Source organism: Salminus brasiliensis, chromosome 18 (assembly GCF_030463535.1).
Source record: "Salminus brasiliensis chromosome 18, fSalBra1.hap2, whole genome shotgun sequence".
Classification (NCBI taxonomy): Eukaryota; Metazoa; Chordata; class Actinopteri; order Characiformes; family Bryconidae; genus Salminus; species Salminus brasiliensis.
The window spans coordinates 13,186,101-13,204,840 of NC_132895.1; the positions used below are offsets into that span (position 1 = coordinate 13,186,101).

Sequence of the window (18,740 nt, forward strand, 5' to 3'; positions counted from 1 at the left end):
ACTGTAGTTTATGCTGTTTAATTTTATTTACAGCAAAACAGACAAACAAACAACCACAACTGGAATAGTTCGGGAGCACTGCACATCTAGTTTGGTAAAACCTGCAGTAAGTGGTATTGCACAAACTCAGCACTTTCTTGTATTGGACTGTGACCTGAATCCCAGGATTTATGCTAAACCTTGTGTGGCTTACACAACTGCTCTCCCTCTTTAAACCTCAGTGTAGCAGCGCTGAAGGGCAATGATGAGCGCTATACAATTCCTACCATAGCAAATTATTTGAATGTTGTTTGTGTTTCTCATCATTTATGTTCAAGTATTCATTTGGAGTTTATAACACTGAGTCAGACATGTGATATTATACAGCTGAAAAAATGAGGTAAACATACAGCAAAAGTAAAGTAGCTGTTCTGTTAAAGTTTCATGCTTATTTGCTTACACTCGTTTACCATTTCTCAGTCAACTAAATGTAAAAGGGTCTAAATCATGAGCAAATGGGTAGAAATGAATAGTAAAGTTCACATTTAAAGCTGTATGCTGTACATACAGTCAGGCAAACGTTCAAACAAGGTTTTTCAATAAGTGAATGTAAAGTCCTTTATAGGAAATAAACTTAAGATGGCATTTTTATTTGCAGATTTTAAAGCACATTTTTCATCATGTTTTAATGTACTGTAGAAAAGATCTGCCAGACACCTACTAGTATAAGCAAAAGCTGAAAAATACAAATTACATTTATACATATAAAATGATATATTCTATAATACTTGACTGAACTCACCAAAATGTATAAACCTATTTTAAAAGTTCTTTGTTTTAAATGTTTGTGTTAATTTTGCTAAAACACACAAGTTCCAAAATAGTCCAAACAGAGAAATACTGTGTATATTTCATGTTTTTATTGAAAAATAGAGGTATTGTAATTATTCATATACTTCACTTTAAATCAGTGCAGGACATCACTGAAGAGACTGAAGTAATAATTCATTGCAGAATGCTGTCGGAGTTGGCTGTGGAGAAAAAGATGCAGTTAGTATTGGTTTATAGCCACGTAGAGCTGAGATCTGAAGACGTCACATACAATCCATTTGCTTCCACACGGTGGCACTGTCTGTGCAGTTGATTTTACATTGCATTTCTTTGTGCCAAGGAAAGGAATTAACCACACCCAACAACTGCTTGCCAGGATGTTAAAACTGTACATTATGTTTCTACTGTCCCATTGTTCCCCAATTTCTGTTCAAAAAGCAAATGCATCTCATATCAAAGAAAAAATAATATCTACAAATATTTTAGATTAAAGGATTTTATCTTTTAAAATGTGTACCATCACCCCAGACAAAAGAGAAATACCTTCAGCCAGCTGTTTGTAAATTCTCTCTTGCTCCTCCCTTAGTTTCTTCTCAGCCTCTTCAATGCGCCGCTCCTCCGCAGCGATGGGCTTCAGGTAGTCTTCAAATAACAAGGAGATTAATCAGGCAGGCAGGCTATTAAAGGACACAACAATACTGAAGCACAATCACATCACAATTGCAGTTAGATTATAAGAGTCCTTCCATGAGACCAGAGCGGACATTCTTCAGATCATTAAATCAGTTTGTCTTATAGTTTTCATTATACATTTCATTATTGTTGATAACCCCCACCCCACCCCAACTCTAAACTTACATTTTTTGTGCAAAATAAAAAAAAAAAAGAGACTAGTCTCATAACGCTGAACTTGTAAGGGTAGAATACATCAGGCTTAAACTATGCTGCCTGGTATTGTGTATTCCTGTGATCACTGCCAAAAAAAAAAAACACAGATATGATATACTTCACAGACTCTTTTAAGGATGGAAAAAATAAATTATCAGTGCTGAATAACAGTTAAATCTACTTTTGAACTTGGCTCCTCTGAAGACTTGCATGACATCACATACTCTTCATGACAATACATTCATTTTATGGTAAAATAAAAAAAAAAAAAGACCTAGACAAATTTAGACTTTCCTTTACTTAGTATGTATTTTTTCTTCATTTATATAGGTAGAATTTCAGTAACTGTCTTTATGTACAAATCAGATACATCTACCAACCATAACATTAGTACCTCCTGCCAAATACTGAGCTGGTCTCCCTTGTGCCTCCATAACAGATCTGACTATTCGAGGTATGGACTCTACAAGACCTCTGAGGGCATCCTGTGGTATCTGGCAGCAATAGATTAGCAGCAAATCCTGTAGCAAGTCCTGTAAGTTGTGAAGTGGGGCCTACAAGGATCACATCGATGAGCCTTAGGTACCCATGATCCTGTTGCCAGTTTTACCAGTTGTCTTTTCTTGGCCGATTTTGCTAGATTCTAACCACTGCATACCAAAAAACCTCACAAGACCTGCCTGATGTTTTGGAGATGTTCTGACCCATCACAAGTTGACTCAGTGACTCAGGTTCTCCTATTTTACCTGCTTTTAACAACATATCACCTTCAGTAACAGACTGTTCACTTGCTATCTAATATATCCACCTCTGGACAGCTGTTCATGTAGATAAAGATAATGAATGGGTTTTTTTTCACTTCAGACATCACTGTATTCAAATATTCAAATATTTAAGACTGCAAATATGAGCAGAATGACCCATTTACTGACTGAATTTGCAATACTACTGAGAATAATACTTAATAGAGAACCTTACCATATCTCTGCTTCCCATAGATTATTCCCACCAGCAGGGCTGACCACCTTGCGGTCTGAAATTAATAGAGGAGAGAGCATGAGCCATGATCTTACTACTGAGATCTCTTAATGTCACCTGTCTAGCTGCAGGGCAGATAGCTGGATAGCTAGCTAGCTAGCTAACCTCTCCCCATTTAGCTAGGGCTAGCTGTCCAGAAAGACTTTAGAGGCTAGTTTAGGATGACCGTCATTTGCGTCATTTCTAAAAGACATAAGAAACATTGGAAATCCTATTAAAAGGTAGCTAGTGACGTTGGCTAGTAAGCTAGCTACTGTCAGCTGTGGCTAGGCTAATTTGCTAGCAAGTCATTCAATGACATTAACTTGTAACCATGACAAGCTAAACCATTATCAGCACCTCTTTAGCTCACTATCAAATAACAACGAGCTATTAAAGCCAGGCAGATAGCAAGCACTAATAAAGCCAACAACGTCTGCTTGTTAGCGTAGTCTACATATCTCTAGCTAGCTAGCTAGCTAGCTATCACTGACCTTCCAATACACTGCATTAGCAGCTTGGTGGCTAACACGGCTAGCGCAGCGCAGCAGCGTGTGGAGCTCAGCACACACAGTTAGCTAGCACTGGCTAGCTGCTCTGGCTCTATGAATGAAGGTCGAGTCAGGACAGGCTGTTAAATACTTTTACGCGCTCAGGCAAATGAAGCACAGGTTTCTAAACTCAAACTACTGTAGCTACCTACACCAGGACTATGTAGGACTAATTTCTCCCAGCTGGTAAGATATTACCTTGATAAGTGGTGAAACCTGGACAGGAGGAACCATTGTAAGCTCGGCTGCTGAAGCGGCGTCTGTAGCACTGCAGGAGCTACAGTAGGGGCGCAGTGAGGACAGCCCGTAGAGTAGAAGCTATAAATCATCCAGGACTAACAATCCTTCATTTTCTTATCATTACAGGTGTGTAGAGCAGCTTAACCCACACTCAAGTAAATGCACTATATGGACAAAAGTATTGGGACACCTTCTCATTCATTGTTTGTTTCTTCCAAAATCATGGGTATTAAAAATAAATGAATCCTGGCTTTGTTGGAGTAACTGTCTCAACTGTCCAGACAATGATTCCTACTAGATTTTGGAGCATTGCTGTGAGGTCTTGATCGCATTCAGCAACAAGAGCATTAGTGAGATCAGGGTTTTGGATAATCACCACCCTACCTCATCCTCAACTCCCCAACTCGTCCCAAAAGTATTGGATGGAGCACAATCTTTCCAGGGAACACAGATCCACTTTATACCCCTCTAGTCCGCTCCTGGAATCGGGCATAGTGCCAACAGATTCAGGTTTATCTGCTCCAGAGAGACTTATTCTAATGGCAGTACTTCTCTACAGGGACTAGACAAGCTATGTGTGTCAGCAATGGGTGCAGCTTAAAGTAGCTGAATGCATTTATTAGAAGGGGTGTCCACAAACATTTAGACACATAGTGCTCATTGTTTCAAATGTTGACTTGAGTAAAAGTACCTTAAAGGCATAAAGAGTAAATTGATCTGGAACCAGATTCACAAAAAAATTCCTACAAAAATAAAATAAAATAAAATAATTATATATATATATATATATATATATATATATATATATATATATATATATATATATATATTAAGCTTAAAACCAAAACTTTCTAAAGAATTCTCAAAAAATCACTTCTCAAATAAGTGGTTGTCTTAGATTTCTTATCTAGACATTTGTAAAGTTGCCATGTATGACAAGACCCATAATTTGAATTCCTTATTATTCCTTATTCAATTCCTAGTATTAGTTAGTTGAACCAAACTTTCCTTTTTAAAATACTTGACTAAGCAAGACCTAAAAGTGACACTGGAGGAAACAACTAGAGCTGTTCATCTTCTAATTTAAGATTAAAACAACATCTCCAGTTTTAATCTTAAATTAAACATTAATTTTAATAATTCAACTCAATTTAGAGGCTTACCTTCTGAACCTACACGGTGTAAAGTAAGTGTGAGTTCATCATGAAGTTAGAAAAATAGGGAAATATATTTTTTAGAATTGTAATATACCGAAATTCAGATTTTTTTTAGAAGGAAATAAAAATGATTATTAAGAATTATATTACAAAAAATATTAAGAATTTCTTTCTTAAGACACTTTAGTAGGTCTGGCCCCAGTCAAACTCCTCTCTTCTTTTTTTGAATCCTTGTCAATAAAATCGGAAGTAAAGAGACACTCACCAACGGAACTGAATGAAATTAAACCCAACCAAGATTTATTAGCTAAATGTTAATGACTAAAGAGGAACATAGTACTTTATGGAGTGGATTTTTTTTTTTTTTTAAATGTGTAAGTCATCTTAATGTTACCTAAATACATGTCATTAGTCACCATACATTACTATAGCCTACCTACACTCCGCATGTGTTTGAATAACCTTCCACAGAACTGTTACACATTGATGTGTTGTTTAATAGCTGGCTAGTATAAAAATAAATACATCAATAAAAGTATAAATAAATGCCATTAATTCATTAGTGTCCAGAAGTCCAGTGACTGCATTCTGAAACAGTAAATACTTTGGATAGCGTTCGGTTAGTTATTTTTAAAGCAGGCATAAGATATCTGGTATGAGTGTGGGATGAAGGACAACTGTTGGTGTGCTCTCTTGCTAAGTTTAAACGTATGACAAACATTATGATAGGAAATGTTCGAGATTTTCTTCTGAATGAAGTGCAGCCTGACCAGGGTACTCATCTACCTTACTGCTTACTGTAACATGGCAACCTTAGCCTAAATAAGACTGTAGAGATGGCATATCAGTATCAGAGGGTTTCAGTGCTGGGGCAGATATCAGCAGAAGTTGCTAGATCGGATATCAGAGGGGGAAAAAAGGAAAGAATCTGATCCTGGAACAATATCCTGAAATAGCTCACACTCACACTGTGTGACGTCATGTCGTATTTCTACCTGTGGGGTAGTGGAGTGTTTGAGTAGTTTGAGTAGAATGAAGGCCTACAGTTAGAGGCTCATCTTAAAGGGAAATTCCACCAATTTTTCTCCATATTATATCCATATTTCTCCAGTTGTTCAGATGAAGGCAAAGTCATTCAGAGTGGTTTGATGCGAAAGGCACAGCTCTAATGGCAGTACTTCTCTACAGGGACTAGACAAGCTATGTGTGTCAGCAATGGGTGCAGCTTAAAGTAGCTGAATGCATTTATTAGAAGGGGTGTCCACAAACATTTAGACACATAGTGCTCATTGTTTCAAATGTTGACTTGAGTAAAAGTACCTTAAAGGCATAAAGAGTAAATTGATCTGGAACCAGATTCACAAAATATTTCCTATAAAAAAAAAAAAAAAAAAAAAAAAAAAAAAAATATATATATATATATATATATATATATATATATATATATATATATATATATATATATATATATATATATATACATATATATATATATACATACATATATATATATATATATATATATATATATATATATATATATATATATATATTAAGGTTACAACCAAAACTTTCTAAAGAATTCTCAAAAAATCACTTCTCAAATAAGTGGTTGTCTTAGATTTCTTATCTAGACATTTGTAAAGCTGCCATGTATGACAAGACCCATAATATGAATTCCTTATTATTCCTTATTTAATTCCTAGTATTAGTTAGTTGAACCAAACTTTCCTTTTTAAAATAATTGACTAAGCAAGACCTAAAAGTGACACTGGAGGAAACAATTAGAGCTGTTCATCTTCTAATTTAAGATTAAAACAACAATCTCCAGTTTTAATCTTAAATTAAACATTAATTTTAATAATTCAACTCAATTTAGAGGCTTAAGAATCTGATCCTGGAACAATATCCTGAAATAGCTCACACTCACACTGTGTGACGTCATGTCGTATTTCTACCTGTGGGGTAGTGGAGTGTTTGAGTAGTTTGAGTAGAATGAAGGCCTACAGTTAAAGGCTCATCTTAAAGGGAAATTCCACCAGTTTTTCTCCATATTAAATATCTCAGTTGTTCAGATGAAGGCAAAGTCATTCAGAGTGGTTTGATGCGAAAGGCACTGCTCTAGAGAAACTTACCAAGTCAGAATTATTCATATTGGTGGTGACAGGAACCAGATGGCTCGTATCACAGAAAGTGATTATATGAAATAGTTATGAATATTCTGTCTGATGTCTAAAACTTTGATTTATGATAGTTGTGGCTTAAAGCACAGTTTTAAAATTCATTTAGAGCCTGGAAAAAGTTGTCTGTAAGGACTTATTTCACATCAGTCCTTTTAAAATAATGGTATTTAGCTGATGCTCTTCTCTTCAGTAGGCGTCTTCGTCAAGGACTCTTGATGGTGTAGCGGGGTGTGCTAGCCTGGATTGACCCAAGGATTGAGTTTTTGTCATAAATTTGCTTCAGTTAAAAATAGCGCAGTATTAAAGCTTAGTAGATTTGTAAAGACAAAAATCAGACTGGTATTGGCTATCAGCCGATACTCAGGATTTGAAGATCAGTAATGGTATTGGAAAATAAAAAGTAGTATTCTCCAAATGATTGCACTGCTTTTATCTGTATATTAGTGGACACAACAAAGCTAGACAGAGTCTGTCTGAGTGGTGGCCTGTGACAGAAGTGCAGTAGCAGTGGCTGTAAATAGAACAATGATGTACTCCTCTGGCATGTGGCAGCTAGATTACAAAAATACTACCATCTTGTTTTGGCGTATGACTGCACCTCCGTAGTCATTTGCACTCTGGTGCAAGGATGACACACAGTGTGAAGCCAGAATGCTGCTGGAACTTTCCACCCCAGCATATAAAAGCACAGGGCTATGTCTTCGGAGCCAGAAACAGAACGCCAGCCGACCAGCTACGATCAGAACAGCACTGAACAGCAGCCACTCAAGATGCTTTGCCCAAGCACATTTCAGTCTCCGCTCAGCCCCTTCATGGACTTCCACTGGCCTGTGCGCAGTCTCTGGCCTGAGACGAGGCCTCTCTTCTTTCAGATCGAGCAGGAGATGGTGAGGCACATGCAAGAGATGAGGCACAACCTGGAGTTCATGGAACGCCTCCACAGGAGGATTTTCGACGAGATCGACCACGTCAGCCCTTCCCTAACATTCAAGCCAATCTCATTCCAGCTGGGGAAAGAAGGTGACCAGTTCGCACTGACGCTGGACACCAAAGATTTTTCCCCACAGGAGCTGTCCGTCAAGCAAGTGGGCAGGAAGCTGCGAGTCAGTGGGAAGACAGAGAAAAAGCAAGACGATGGGAAAGGATCGTACTCCTACAGATGCCAAGAATTCCGGCAGGAGTTTGACCTTCCCGAAGGTGTGAATCCCGAGACGGTGACCTGCTCTTTAAATAACGGCCAGCTGCAGATACAGGCGCCCCAAGAGAGCTCTGCTGGTGACAAAGAGAGAGTGGTGCCTATTACATACACTCCTGCTGTGAAGAGCCTACCTCTGAGTCCACAACCTGATGCACAAGAGGCCCAGGAAGATTCCCCTAAAAACTGACCACAGTATCCTCAGGCTGTGCTGAGAAATGACCATGAGGTTCTGTTGAATGTGCACATCTAATTTATTATCACTATTGTAGTCTATTGTGGTCCTGATTTGTCTTTGTTTTAAATGTCTGTGTTTAAGAGTCATTGTGCTAACCCCTACTACTTCAGTTTGAATGTATTGTGAATTCATTATGGATGGTTCGGTAGGGTCGGACTGTGAGAGATACCCTAACATTGGAACTTTTTACTGGAATTACTGGCTCATTAACTTTGTACCAAATTAAAGTAGTTTTCTTGCAAATGATTTTCAAGCATTTTTTGAGAATTGTTCGAACTAAGATGCCTCAATTGTGTCATTTGCAAGGACAAGACAAGACAACCATAATCACCATTTGTGTTGGACATAGATGGAATTTGGCCTCCGCTTTTAACCCACCAATGCAGTGAACACACACAGTGATAGTGAGCACACATGCCCGGAGAGGTGGGCAGCCATTGCTGCTTCATTGGGGGACCAATAACTCCCCCACTGAAATATTTAAACAGTTCTTATACTTTTTTTTTTTTTTTTGGTGAACAATTTAAAAAAAGACCTGGTTAAGCAACAAGACAATACAAGATGTCACCCTGCTCATCAAGTGGTAAAATGGGTGGAGGTTCAGGAGATGGTATGGCTGACACAATTACCAGATTTGAATTCCACTTAAAAGTGTGGCACTGTGTTGAACATGTGTTGAGAAGAAACATTTAACCACTGTAGGAGGTCCCTGGACATCAGTGAACTAAGTGTATGAGAAGAACTTCATTTCTACCAGGGGTGTCAAAACATACAATCCTATAAACGTCATTATCTTTTTAATTAAAGAGTTCAGCTGCTTATAGAACGAAAACGAGTCTTCATAAACTGCACAACGTAAATGTCACATAATATGATTGAAAATGTAATAGGGGTAGGTTGCACACCTATACTGAACACATAAGGCAGGATGGGTAATTGCTTTGTAGCTGTCCACTTAATGAATAACTTTAATAAAATGAAATGGCAGATCTCTAGATAGGCTTAACCCCTGTCAGATGATGACTGGTCATCTGAATGGACCCTTTTCACACTCTGATGCTGTTAAGATGAAATAGCGAGAAAGCAGGTGAAATCACAACCAGTTAGCCGGCATTCAAAATCATGGCTTTAAGGCGCCTTTTGACCTCAAGCAATTTTTTACTTTTTCAAGACAATTAGGATGGCCGTGCATGTAGTTGCTATGGAATAAACATATTCTCTAATCTTGGGCTTTTGAAAGTTATTCCAATAGAAACGGCAGGGTACAGCACCACCTCTAAGCATGAATCAACACAACATCACTCTCGACAAAGTGACGACTGCAGGCATGAACACCAAGTTGTGCTACCATATTGAGTCTATTTCTAGGCAAAGCTGCATAAATAAAACAGCAGGTAGGACATTCTGTTAGCCTAAAAGCACAATATCAGAAAAAGCTCATAAGAGAACTATAGACAGGATATTTGAATAGCCTAAATCACTGTATCAGTAAACAAAGATAAGGTAATAGAGGAAATAAATCATTTCATAATTATTTTACAATTTGATTCGCCATTTATACTTCCATAACATATATATTCAGTGTATCTCTAGCCCCATTGCTGCAGTACTGCATCAGCTGAGCCCTTTCAGTATGTACTGAATACTATGTACTATTGTAGTGGTCAGGTGGCCTAAGCAACTGCTTCCATCTCTGCAAAGCAAGAAATGACTCAGCATGTACAAACTTATCGGAGTTCATTCAGCCATGAGAGCAGTAGTGGAAATTTGTAGATCACAGAAATCCTAAGCCTCATAACTACAAACAATCAGCTATACTAGTTTTAATAATAACGTTATTTACACAGTTACATTTTATTTAATTGAGTTTTTGAAGTATTTTATTCCTTTTGGCGAAATACAGGTAAGATTCGAACACAGCACAGAACAAAACCAACCAGAAACACATAGTTATGGTGACTGAGAAGTTTCTATTTTAAAAGTGCTCTAATGGTATCCCAGTGGGCTGATACCCAAGTGAAGCCCTGCAGTTCTTACAGGACCTTGGTGCTATATTGCATCATTGTGGGACTGTATTAGCTGGGACTTAGCCTTCAGCATTTTATAGTTAAAAGAGCTGAAAATAAAGACTAAACACCATTTCACGATTATGACAAAACTGTTACACAAAGAAAGGTTCTGTCTTCTCTTTAAAAGCTGTTTTGTGAATAAAAGTATCAGTGTCTCAGTGCTCTTATATGTAATAAATGTTCCCCTCAGTTTTTTTTCGTTAATTCTATTATGATATACTATATATATATATATATATGAATCAATCAGTATAAATAAGCAGAGGAGATGTTGAGATGTTTTCATAAGCAGACTAAACAGTTCATGTTCACCCACATTTTGCTTCTCTGTTAATTATAATCTTATTATCATATTTTGTTCAAATGCACATTTTTGAACATGGTTTGTTTAAACAAAATGTATTTACTGGCTTATTTTAGGACAGAATCAGTTGGGAAAGCTGAAAGCCACTAAGAGCCACTACTGAACATGACCTGCACTAAATGGTAAGGTACCCAGTTCCCAGATTCTATCAACAGTCTGCTTAGGTAAAGAGTCCAGGTTGAATCACATTTCATCATTAACTAACATCCTAGGTGCATACACTCACCCAGCACTTTATTAGTTCTGGATATGAAAAAAACTCCCAATGATTATGAGCTTGTAAGATGGTTTTCACAAATATATAAAAAATGCAGTTGTGTTTAAGCAACTGCATACATGTACAAATCGAATCCACCAGTGAATGGTAATGTGCAAATGTGACAGCTATAAAATGAAGCATCTATGCTGATTTTCCTTCAGCTTCCTCCTGGTCAGAGGTCACAGTGGGTCTGGAGCCTTCCTGGAATTAGGCAGATGCCAGCCCATAACAGGGTACCACACACACCCATCACTCACACACTCACTCAAGCCACTTCACCATGTGTGTTTTCCTGGAGAACGTTTATCTTAATGTTTTATTTTTATTTTTTAGTTCCAATGTTATCAAAATATTTTTTTTTACAAAATTTTTGTGTTTCCTTTTTGACTTGACTTGCGTTGACACACCTTTATAAATTAGCATTTACAGATTTAGAAGTACACAGGGATAAAATATGAATGGGAAAATGAATAAAATATGCTTAAACATGTATGAGCTGATCTGTCTGTTTTAATCAGAAAGAGCCTCTTAGACGTTTTGCCAAAGTTTGAGAATGAATGAGACCCATTTTACTTCCGCCCTTAGTCCTCCACTTCTGATTGGTAAATAACAGCATTAATGAGTCTCGTTCAGCCAATCGCCGCCTCTGCCCTGGAGTTAAGTGCAGCCGGGGGCGGGGCTTAACCGCCGATAAATTTACCGCCGTTTGGCTGCAGTGGCCGGTAATGAGCCTGACTGATCTCTCCATCAGCCAGCGAAGTTCGTGCTCTCGGAAAACTTCTCCAGTGATGATTCCAGCTAGTCTCTGACTTTGTGAATCTCAACATCTCCACAACATCTTTACTTGTTTAATTGCCACCCCTCGATGTTTTTTTCTTCTTTATGAGCCCTTTGGCTGCTGTTGGGATGAAGGAGCTGATTGAGGAGATGCCTGACTCCGGGTACGGGTGCGCTGTGGCTAACCGCTTCGGGAAGCTTCTGGATGACGAGTCGGATCCTTTCGACATCTTGTACCAGGCCCAGGCGCAGCAGGAGCGGAAGAAGAAGAAAGAGGAGACCAAGAAGTCCGCTGCTCCCCCTGCAAAAGCTGGGAAGAAGGAGTCTCAGCGGGATAGGAAGGCTCCTGTTCGTGCTGCCGGTGACCGGGATAACGCTGCGAATGTGCGGAGTGTAGCAGGTAGGCGAGCATCACTCTAGCTAATTAGCTAGCTAGCTAGTTCACTGTTGGCTGACCGGACTGAATGGATGAAAATAATTTATTTATTTATTTATTTTATTTCGCTTATTTATTTATTCATCATGAAAGTTAACCTGTTCTGGTCTAAAATTAAAATCCATAGCTAGGTAACCTTATTCCTTGGATGAACCTCAGTAATGCTAGCTACCTAGCTAGCTTGTTCAACGTTAACCTCAGTTTTTACCCTCTTCTCGTTTTTAACTAGGCTTAAACTTCCTTTTTTCTTCACCAAAGGACAACTTGGTGCTTTTGGCAATATTTAACAGTAAAATATTTCTGTAAATCCCCCCAGTTTTGTGTATAAATCTCTTACACTCACCCTTTTTATTTCTACCCTAGAACCTTATGTGTCAGTGTAATTAAATATATTAAAATTGCACGTATAAATGAATGACTTTTTTATTATTTAATGGATAAGAATGTCTGGGTGGTGGGTAGTCATTCATTTTTGTGAATTCTGGGGTGGCAAGTCGTTATTTGGTCTTTATCTTGGTGTGTGTGGAAACTGAGTTAAGGCCATGAAATGAGGTGCTTAATGGGTTAATGTAGGTGTGGAGTACATTCAGATGTGCTGTGAAATATACTGCTTTGTGGATGATCACATTTATAAAGCTAATCTTCATTTGTGTGAACTTGCACAGGTCAAAAGCGCCCTGTTCGTGGTCCGCCTGAGGAGAGGGTGGAGAGACGTGTGGCCTTCACTGAACCCAAGTTCAATGAGGGTGATGACCTGGGGTACTCCATTGAGAGGCAAGCTTTGTGCTCTGGCTTGCTACCTTGTCCCCAGTGTAAACCCTGTAACTTTGTTAGAAGGATGGTAGGATACTGGTTAGCCTTTCAGAGGTACTGATTTCTGTAGTAAAAGGTTTAAAAGACTCTTACGTTTGTTGTTAACACAAACATGGCTATGTCTGAAGTTCAGGTCATGGAAGTAGTATTTTTGTTTATTTGAGGTTGGTGCAGCTAAGTAACGGTCAAAATATTTGTCAGTGAGAGGCTGTCTTTGGGGATCTGTATTGAATATGTTGAGCTCAAATGGATTCATGGGTGAGTGTTTAAAGCCCTTGCTTCATGAGATTTGTTTGGATCATGCTTGTGGGTTTTTTGGGTTTTTTGCATTATGCACTGCTGCAGTTTTGCTAATCATTCCTAATCTGAACCCTTTTATAGGCCTGTAGAGCTCTTTGACAGAGCCAGCCGGGGAAGAGGAGGTGGAAGGGGACGAGGTGCTCGAGGTGGTGGATATTCCAGGTCTGCTGATGGCTTTGACCCGAGGGGGAAGCGAGAGTTTGAGCGCCACAGTGGCAGTGACCGAGCGTAAGGACAAAGCATCTTTACCAAACATGTCTGAGCCAGTATGTAGCACTGAATGGAAGCTGATGGTCCCATTTCATGGCTAATTGTGAAATTGAGTAATTTAACTGGAGTGCCCTTTTTGCTCAGGCCTACCAGTGGCCTTGCTTTGATTTGTTGATTTTAAATATGAAGCTTGAATCGACTCTCTACCAGGAGTGTTCGTCCTGAGGAGAAGAGGGGAGGCAGTGGCCCTCGCAACTGGGGATCCATGAGGGACCATGTAAAGTAAGTCCTATGCTTGCTTCAGTCACTTGTCTAAGGATAAAGTTGAGTTGCGCTAACATTGTTCTGGGGTGTTTCTGTCTAGCGTAAGAGGAGTGTCTTGGTGCTTTACCCCTCATCTGTTTATTTTTGTCAAACAGTGCAGTGGCTGATGTGGCACCTACTGAGGAAAGTGGTGAAGGTGAAGAAGCACCAGATACAGCAGAGACTGATGTAGAAAACCAGTAAGTCTTAAGTGTCTGTGGAAAGTGTTTAAATGGGAGACTGTCTAAACCCTGGATGAATTCATAAATGGGTGGAAGGTTGCAAAAGGGATCTGAGATGAGCTGTGTTTCTGCAGACCTCTTGAGACCGAAGAAGTAATTGAGGTTGCCATAGAGATGTCTTTGGATGAATGGAAGGCTCTGCAGGAACAAAGTAGACCCAAGGCAGAATTTAACATCCGAAAGGCAGAGACCAAGGTCCCCTCAAAAGCTGTGGTGATCCACAAGTCCAAACGTATTAAGGCAGGTTGCATCTCAGGAGGAACATATCCACTGACCAAGTGGATTGGTAATCTTGGCAAGTATGTTTGCAGTCTGTTTAATACATTGGTTTGCATTTTACACTTTTTAGGAGAACGCAGATGGCCTCAATGAGGAGGATGCAGGCTTTCGCCGCCCTGCTAATGACATCACCTTTCAACTAGAGATCAACTTTGGTAGTTTGGGTCGGCCAGCTCGAGGGGGAAGGGGAGGTGGGCGAGGGGGCCGTGGTCGTGGGACAAGTACTACTACTACTACCACCACCCAAAGGTCACCGGAGAAACTTGTTGGCACGGTAAGCTTCTGTGACTTGAGGCCTTAATGTAACTTGTTTACAAATGAGCTTTATGTTTTTGGTTTTGGCTTGGATTAAAAAAAAAAAACACTTATGGTACCAACAAGTGGTCAGTGGTCAAATTTTGCCATAACACAATCTGTTGCCATTGATCACATTGCACCTAAATCCACACCAACTGATTTAGGTGCAAGGTGATAATTGGCAACAGATTAGGTTATGGCAAAATTTAGTTTCATTCAGCCAAAACCTTAATATTTGTGTAGTCAAATGGCAGTAAGAGTAGCTTGCACTCAAATGCAGTCTTCCCAGTACTGAAAACGCAGTCAGATTGACAGACATGCAATGATGCAGAAGTTGTGCTCCACTTGCTCTTGGTAAATTGAATCTTGGACTCCCTCAGTTGGTGCAAATGTGACCTTTTAGCTGTGCAGCTTTACATTTGATGAATTAAAATTTACATTGCATGCGAGTTAAATAGTGAAAGGTGTCTGAACATTTTAACGTGCAGTTGGATGATCATTAAGCAAGGAGTTGGTGCATTGCACCATAGCTGAATGAGACTGTTATTCCCTCAGGCTCCAAACCCAGATGACCCAGAGGATTTCCCTGCACTGGCCTAATGCAGCTGCTGCAGAAAGTGCCCTTTGGATCGACTTTGTGCCAAACCAGCAGAAGTCGTGATTGCCTTGCCCTGTTCTGGGTGAATCAAACTGCACTTGATGTAAAAAGAAAATGTAAATTGAACTGTTTGTTCGCTTATTCTTGATGGGCTGTTTTTTCAGATGCCACTGCAATGTAACCTTTTGGGGAGGCCCTTTTTCATTGTGACTCTCATCTAGCAGTTTTCACATGAAAATAAATAAAGCACGCAAATAAATGCTGACTCTCTATTTGGTGTGAACTAAAGAAGGCCTGTAGGATGCCTGAAGATGGTGACCTCAAAACAGCAGTGAATGTTTAAAAGAATCACAGCACCCTAGGTGTGACTGTATTTGCAGTGGCTTGATACCTGGTGGTAATATGGCTGTATAGTGATTCTCACAGGGTTGCATTCACATCCCCACTCAAGTGGAACAGGGCTTGAGGCAGAAAGGCTGATTTCTGGAGAAGGCCACTGTGGTCAGGCAGCCACTAGGGGGTGTGTTAAGACCATGTTGGGTATTTTACAAGCAAACTTGTCAATGGATTCCTAATAAATAAGTGTTTTTGGACTCCTAAGTAGAATGGTTACTACTTCCAAAATTGTTGCACAAATTGGCTGCTGGCTTGAAACTAAATTTTCATGTTTTGGAGACTATCTTAAGGAGGGCTGCATTGCATTTATAATTTTGGGGGAGGGGGACTAATCAGTCAGCTAGGGTCTGTGATTGGCTGTAGCCCTAGTATTTCAGCACTTTCTCATAGATCTGGGAGTCTGGTTTGTTCTGTTCATGGTAGACCTCTGCATTTGACTGCAAGTATATTTGCTTACCACATTATGCAAGTGAGCAACTGCTGGGCATTTTGTCTGTTGCTTTTTGAATCCAGCACGTTCACTCAGCCCTAACAATTCATCAAAAGTGAGTGCAGGGTGTCACTATGTTCAGTGTTTGGTGTCATTCAGATTGACTTCAGGGAAGTTATAGGACTGTGTTACTCCAGGCAGCTGTCATTCCCTTTATGGAGATGATTGCTATATGTGAGCAGAGGTGCTATCTGACCTGAGTGGATTGTGGAAATCTGTATTGAAGATGCAAAAGCTAAGTAAATACCCTGCAGCTGTGTTAGAATGCAATATGAGCAGGGAAGCAGCTTGGGTTTTAGTTTAATTGCTGTCCAAATCCTATGCCTTGTGTGGTTCATTGATTGGTTGAATGCCCTCAATGCTCTTGTCCCTTTAGAGTGGTTTGAGTTTGGCAGCTTAGCTACTGTGTACACACAAGGTAAATGAGTTGACTAGGCTGCTGTTTCTATCAGTCCCTCATAGGGGTGTAAGGATGCCAGTTTTTTAGGTTTAACATGATTTTTGATGCAGAATTCATAGTTTGTTAACGTTACAGCAGTCAAAGTTCCCACAGTTTGGTTTGGCTAAGAAAAACAACTTATTTCAGGACATAGGACTGAGAAATTATCTTCATGCAAGACTTTGCACAAAAGTACACTTTGTTTAACAATACAAAATGTATAGTATGCCCAGCTTTCACTAATTGTAGCATGAAAGATGACCAGATCCTCAGGAGGCAAAGGGCCAGAACAGTGGTGATTTTACAGTTGGATGCAGTATTCAAAGCCATTATCCTCTTGTAACCCAAATATAGTGTACCTTGTAACCCAAACAATCTTAGGCCTTTCCACAATCCTGTGCAGGATTACTGTTAAGATGACCAGGACCTGATGTGCTTAAGAGTATGGAAGTCCGGAAAGTCAATGATCACAATTAAATTGCTTATTTTAAAATTGCTTTGCCAGAATAGCTTCAAAGTAATGGCCTTAATGAGAACAACCTAATGAACTTACTGGACATCTGTACCCAGCACTCGGTTGTTTTTGAGCCTTGTGTTGAGTTTAATTGTAAAAGATAAATAATTATGTACTTAGTCTAACATGATGATGCCTAACATTTCAATGACACTATTTGTTTGAAATATTTTAATACTTCAGCTGCAGAGGTCCTGGTATGTTAGTTCTATAAAAGAGAACACACAAATAATGTACTAAATCTTGAGAAAAGAGCTGTAACGGTTAAGTCTAGTCTACTCAAGCACACCCTTCTCTCCCCCCCCCCAAATTAATAACCATTTAAAATGTCTCAATTGTCAGTTCTAGATTGACAAATGATTAAGTGGCCTACAAATACCAGAGGCCCTCCAGCAAGACAGCAGACTCAAACAACTTCATAGCAAGCTAGCTAATTGTTGGTAGCCATCAGTCCAGACATTAACTTGACAATTACTTTGTTTAAGCACGTTTACTTACCAATTCCTGTCAGCTGTGATTCTGCTCTGCTGCTGCAAGAAAAAGCTGATTAACTGAACTCTTCCTCAGGTGCTGTAATTAAAGCTGGTAATTACACTGTTGGCTGGGTTGTTACTGTGACAGACTGGGTTACACAAACACTACTCTCCAAAAGCTCTCCAGCACTGTGGCGATTACCCAACAGGCTCAAACCAGTGTGTTTTTTTTTTTTTTTTTTTTTTTTTTTAAACAAATATTTTATAAATAGAGTACTTGTTATTTGCAGCACCTATCTTCTATTGTCCGCTCTGGATCATGTTGAGTAAGAGGAATATGCTGCGATAGCTTTGTTCTTTGGACTTTGGCTTCATCTTCAGCCATCTTGAAGGCACATGCCAAGAAACTGAATTTAGGCTCGAGATTCCTCACTCAAAATTGTACAGCCACATAGTGAATCTTCCATCTGCCAGGATCTGGGTGATTTCTCTTGCCCTGCTTTGCTGTGTCTCCTAGCCCTGAGCCAGAAGAGCTCTGCCTGAGTGTAGTCATACGATATGTGCTGTGTTAGTCTTTGAAGAGAGTCTGTTGGTGTTTTAGTGGATTGGGCCCGATCCCTGTGGCTGGGTTAACACTGAGGTGATTGTAAATGTTAGGCTTAAGTGTTCTCTCTGCGTTCTCAGGGATGTTTTCTGGAGATGGTGTGCGTTCACTCAGTGTAATACATGCAGGCGTGAGCTCATTGGGGCTGACAGAGTGAATCCAGATGGAGAAAGTCAGGGGGAAAAACTGCAGATATGCAAGTGTACATGGCCTTTCCTGCAGCAAAGTCCTGATTTCTTCCTCCCCCTTATCTGGACTGTACATCTTTTTTTTTCCATTCCACTTCAATATGTCTTTCATTCTCCCTCCCTTTCATTCAGATGTAATTGGAGAGATCTCATGAATTATGTACATAATAGACTGTTTGCTGTATTGAATTCATGGAGACTCAAAAGGCCATGACGAATTTGGAGATTGATTTACTCTGTGAATGTGTATACTTCTTCTGCTTATGCCTCAGAGAGCGATAAAGTAGCATATAAAACTGTGTGAACTGAATGAGCTTTGGCACGTTTGGGAGTGAGGGGGGTGTTGAATCATAAAAGAGAAAAGTAAAGCTGCAGATTTACTATTCTTCTTTACCTCACTGATTTTGAGC

The 18,740-nt window shown here is 39.4% G+C and overlaps 2 protein-coding genes and 1 long non-coding RNA gene across 3 annotated transcripts; 2 read left to right on the forward strand and 1 right to left on the reverse strand.

The window, feature by feature from the left end:
* Positions 1–884: 884 nt before the first annotated feature.
* Positions 885–3,554, reverse strand: LOC140539873 (uncharacterized). Its single transcript, XR_011977850.1, has 4 exons — positions 3,465–3,554; positions 2,677–2,731; positions 1,354–1,452; positions 885–1,010 (listed from the first exon to the last, which is right to left on the reverse strand). It is a non-coding gene; the product is annotated as an uncharacterized lncRNA (long non-coding RNA).
* Positions 3,555–7,581: 4,027 nt separating this feature from the next.
* On the forward strand, positions 7,582–8,467 carry hspb9l (heat shock protein, alpha-crystallin-related, b9-like). Its single transcript, XM_072662138.1, has one exon. The coding sequence runs from the start codon at positions 7,617–7,619 to the stop codon at positions 8,229–8,231; it is 615 nt and encodes a 204-aa protein (XP_072518239.1). The 5' UTR covers positions 7,582–7,616; the 3' UTR covers positions 8,232–8,467.
* A 3,249-nt stretch (positions 8,468–11,716) lies between these two features.
* On the forward strand, positions 11,717–15,465 carry LOC140539411 (intracellular hyaluronan-binding protein 4). The gene is made up of 8 exons (XM_072662119.1): positions 11,717–12,148; positions 12,850–12,958; positions 13,379–13,525; positions 13,718–13,789; positions 13,927–14,010; positions 14,127–14,292; positions 14,402–14,605; positions 15,184–15,465. Exons 1-8 carry the CDS (start codon positions 11,854–11,856, stop codon positions 15,226–15,228), a joined length of 1,122 nt encoding a protein of 373 aa, XP_072518220.1. The 5' UTR covers positions 11,717–11,853; the 3' UTR covers positions 15,229–15,465.
* The last annotated feature ends 3,275 nt before the right edge of the window (positions 15,466–18,740 follow it).

Coding starts and splice junctions, on each gene's coding strand:
- hspb9l (XM_072662138.1), top strand. CDS start 7,617: ATGCTTTGCCCAAGCACATTTCAGTCTCCGCTCAGCCCCTTCATGGAC.
- LOC140539411 (XM_072662119.1), top strand. CDS start 11,854: ATGAGCCCTTTGGCTGCTGTTGGGATGAAGGAGCTGATTGAGGAGATG. Junction 12,149..12,849: donor GAATGTGCGGAGTGTAGCAG/GTAGGCGAGCAT, acceptor GAACTTGCACAG/GTCAAAAGCGCCCTGTTCGT. Junction 14,606..15,183: donor CGGAGAAACTTGTTGGCACG/GTAAGCTTCTGT, acceptor TTATTCCCTCAG/GCTCCAAACCCAGATGACCC.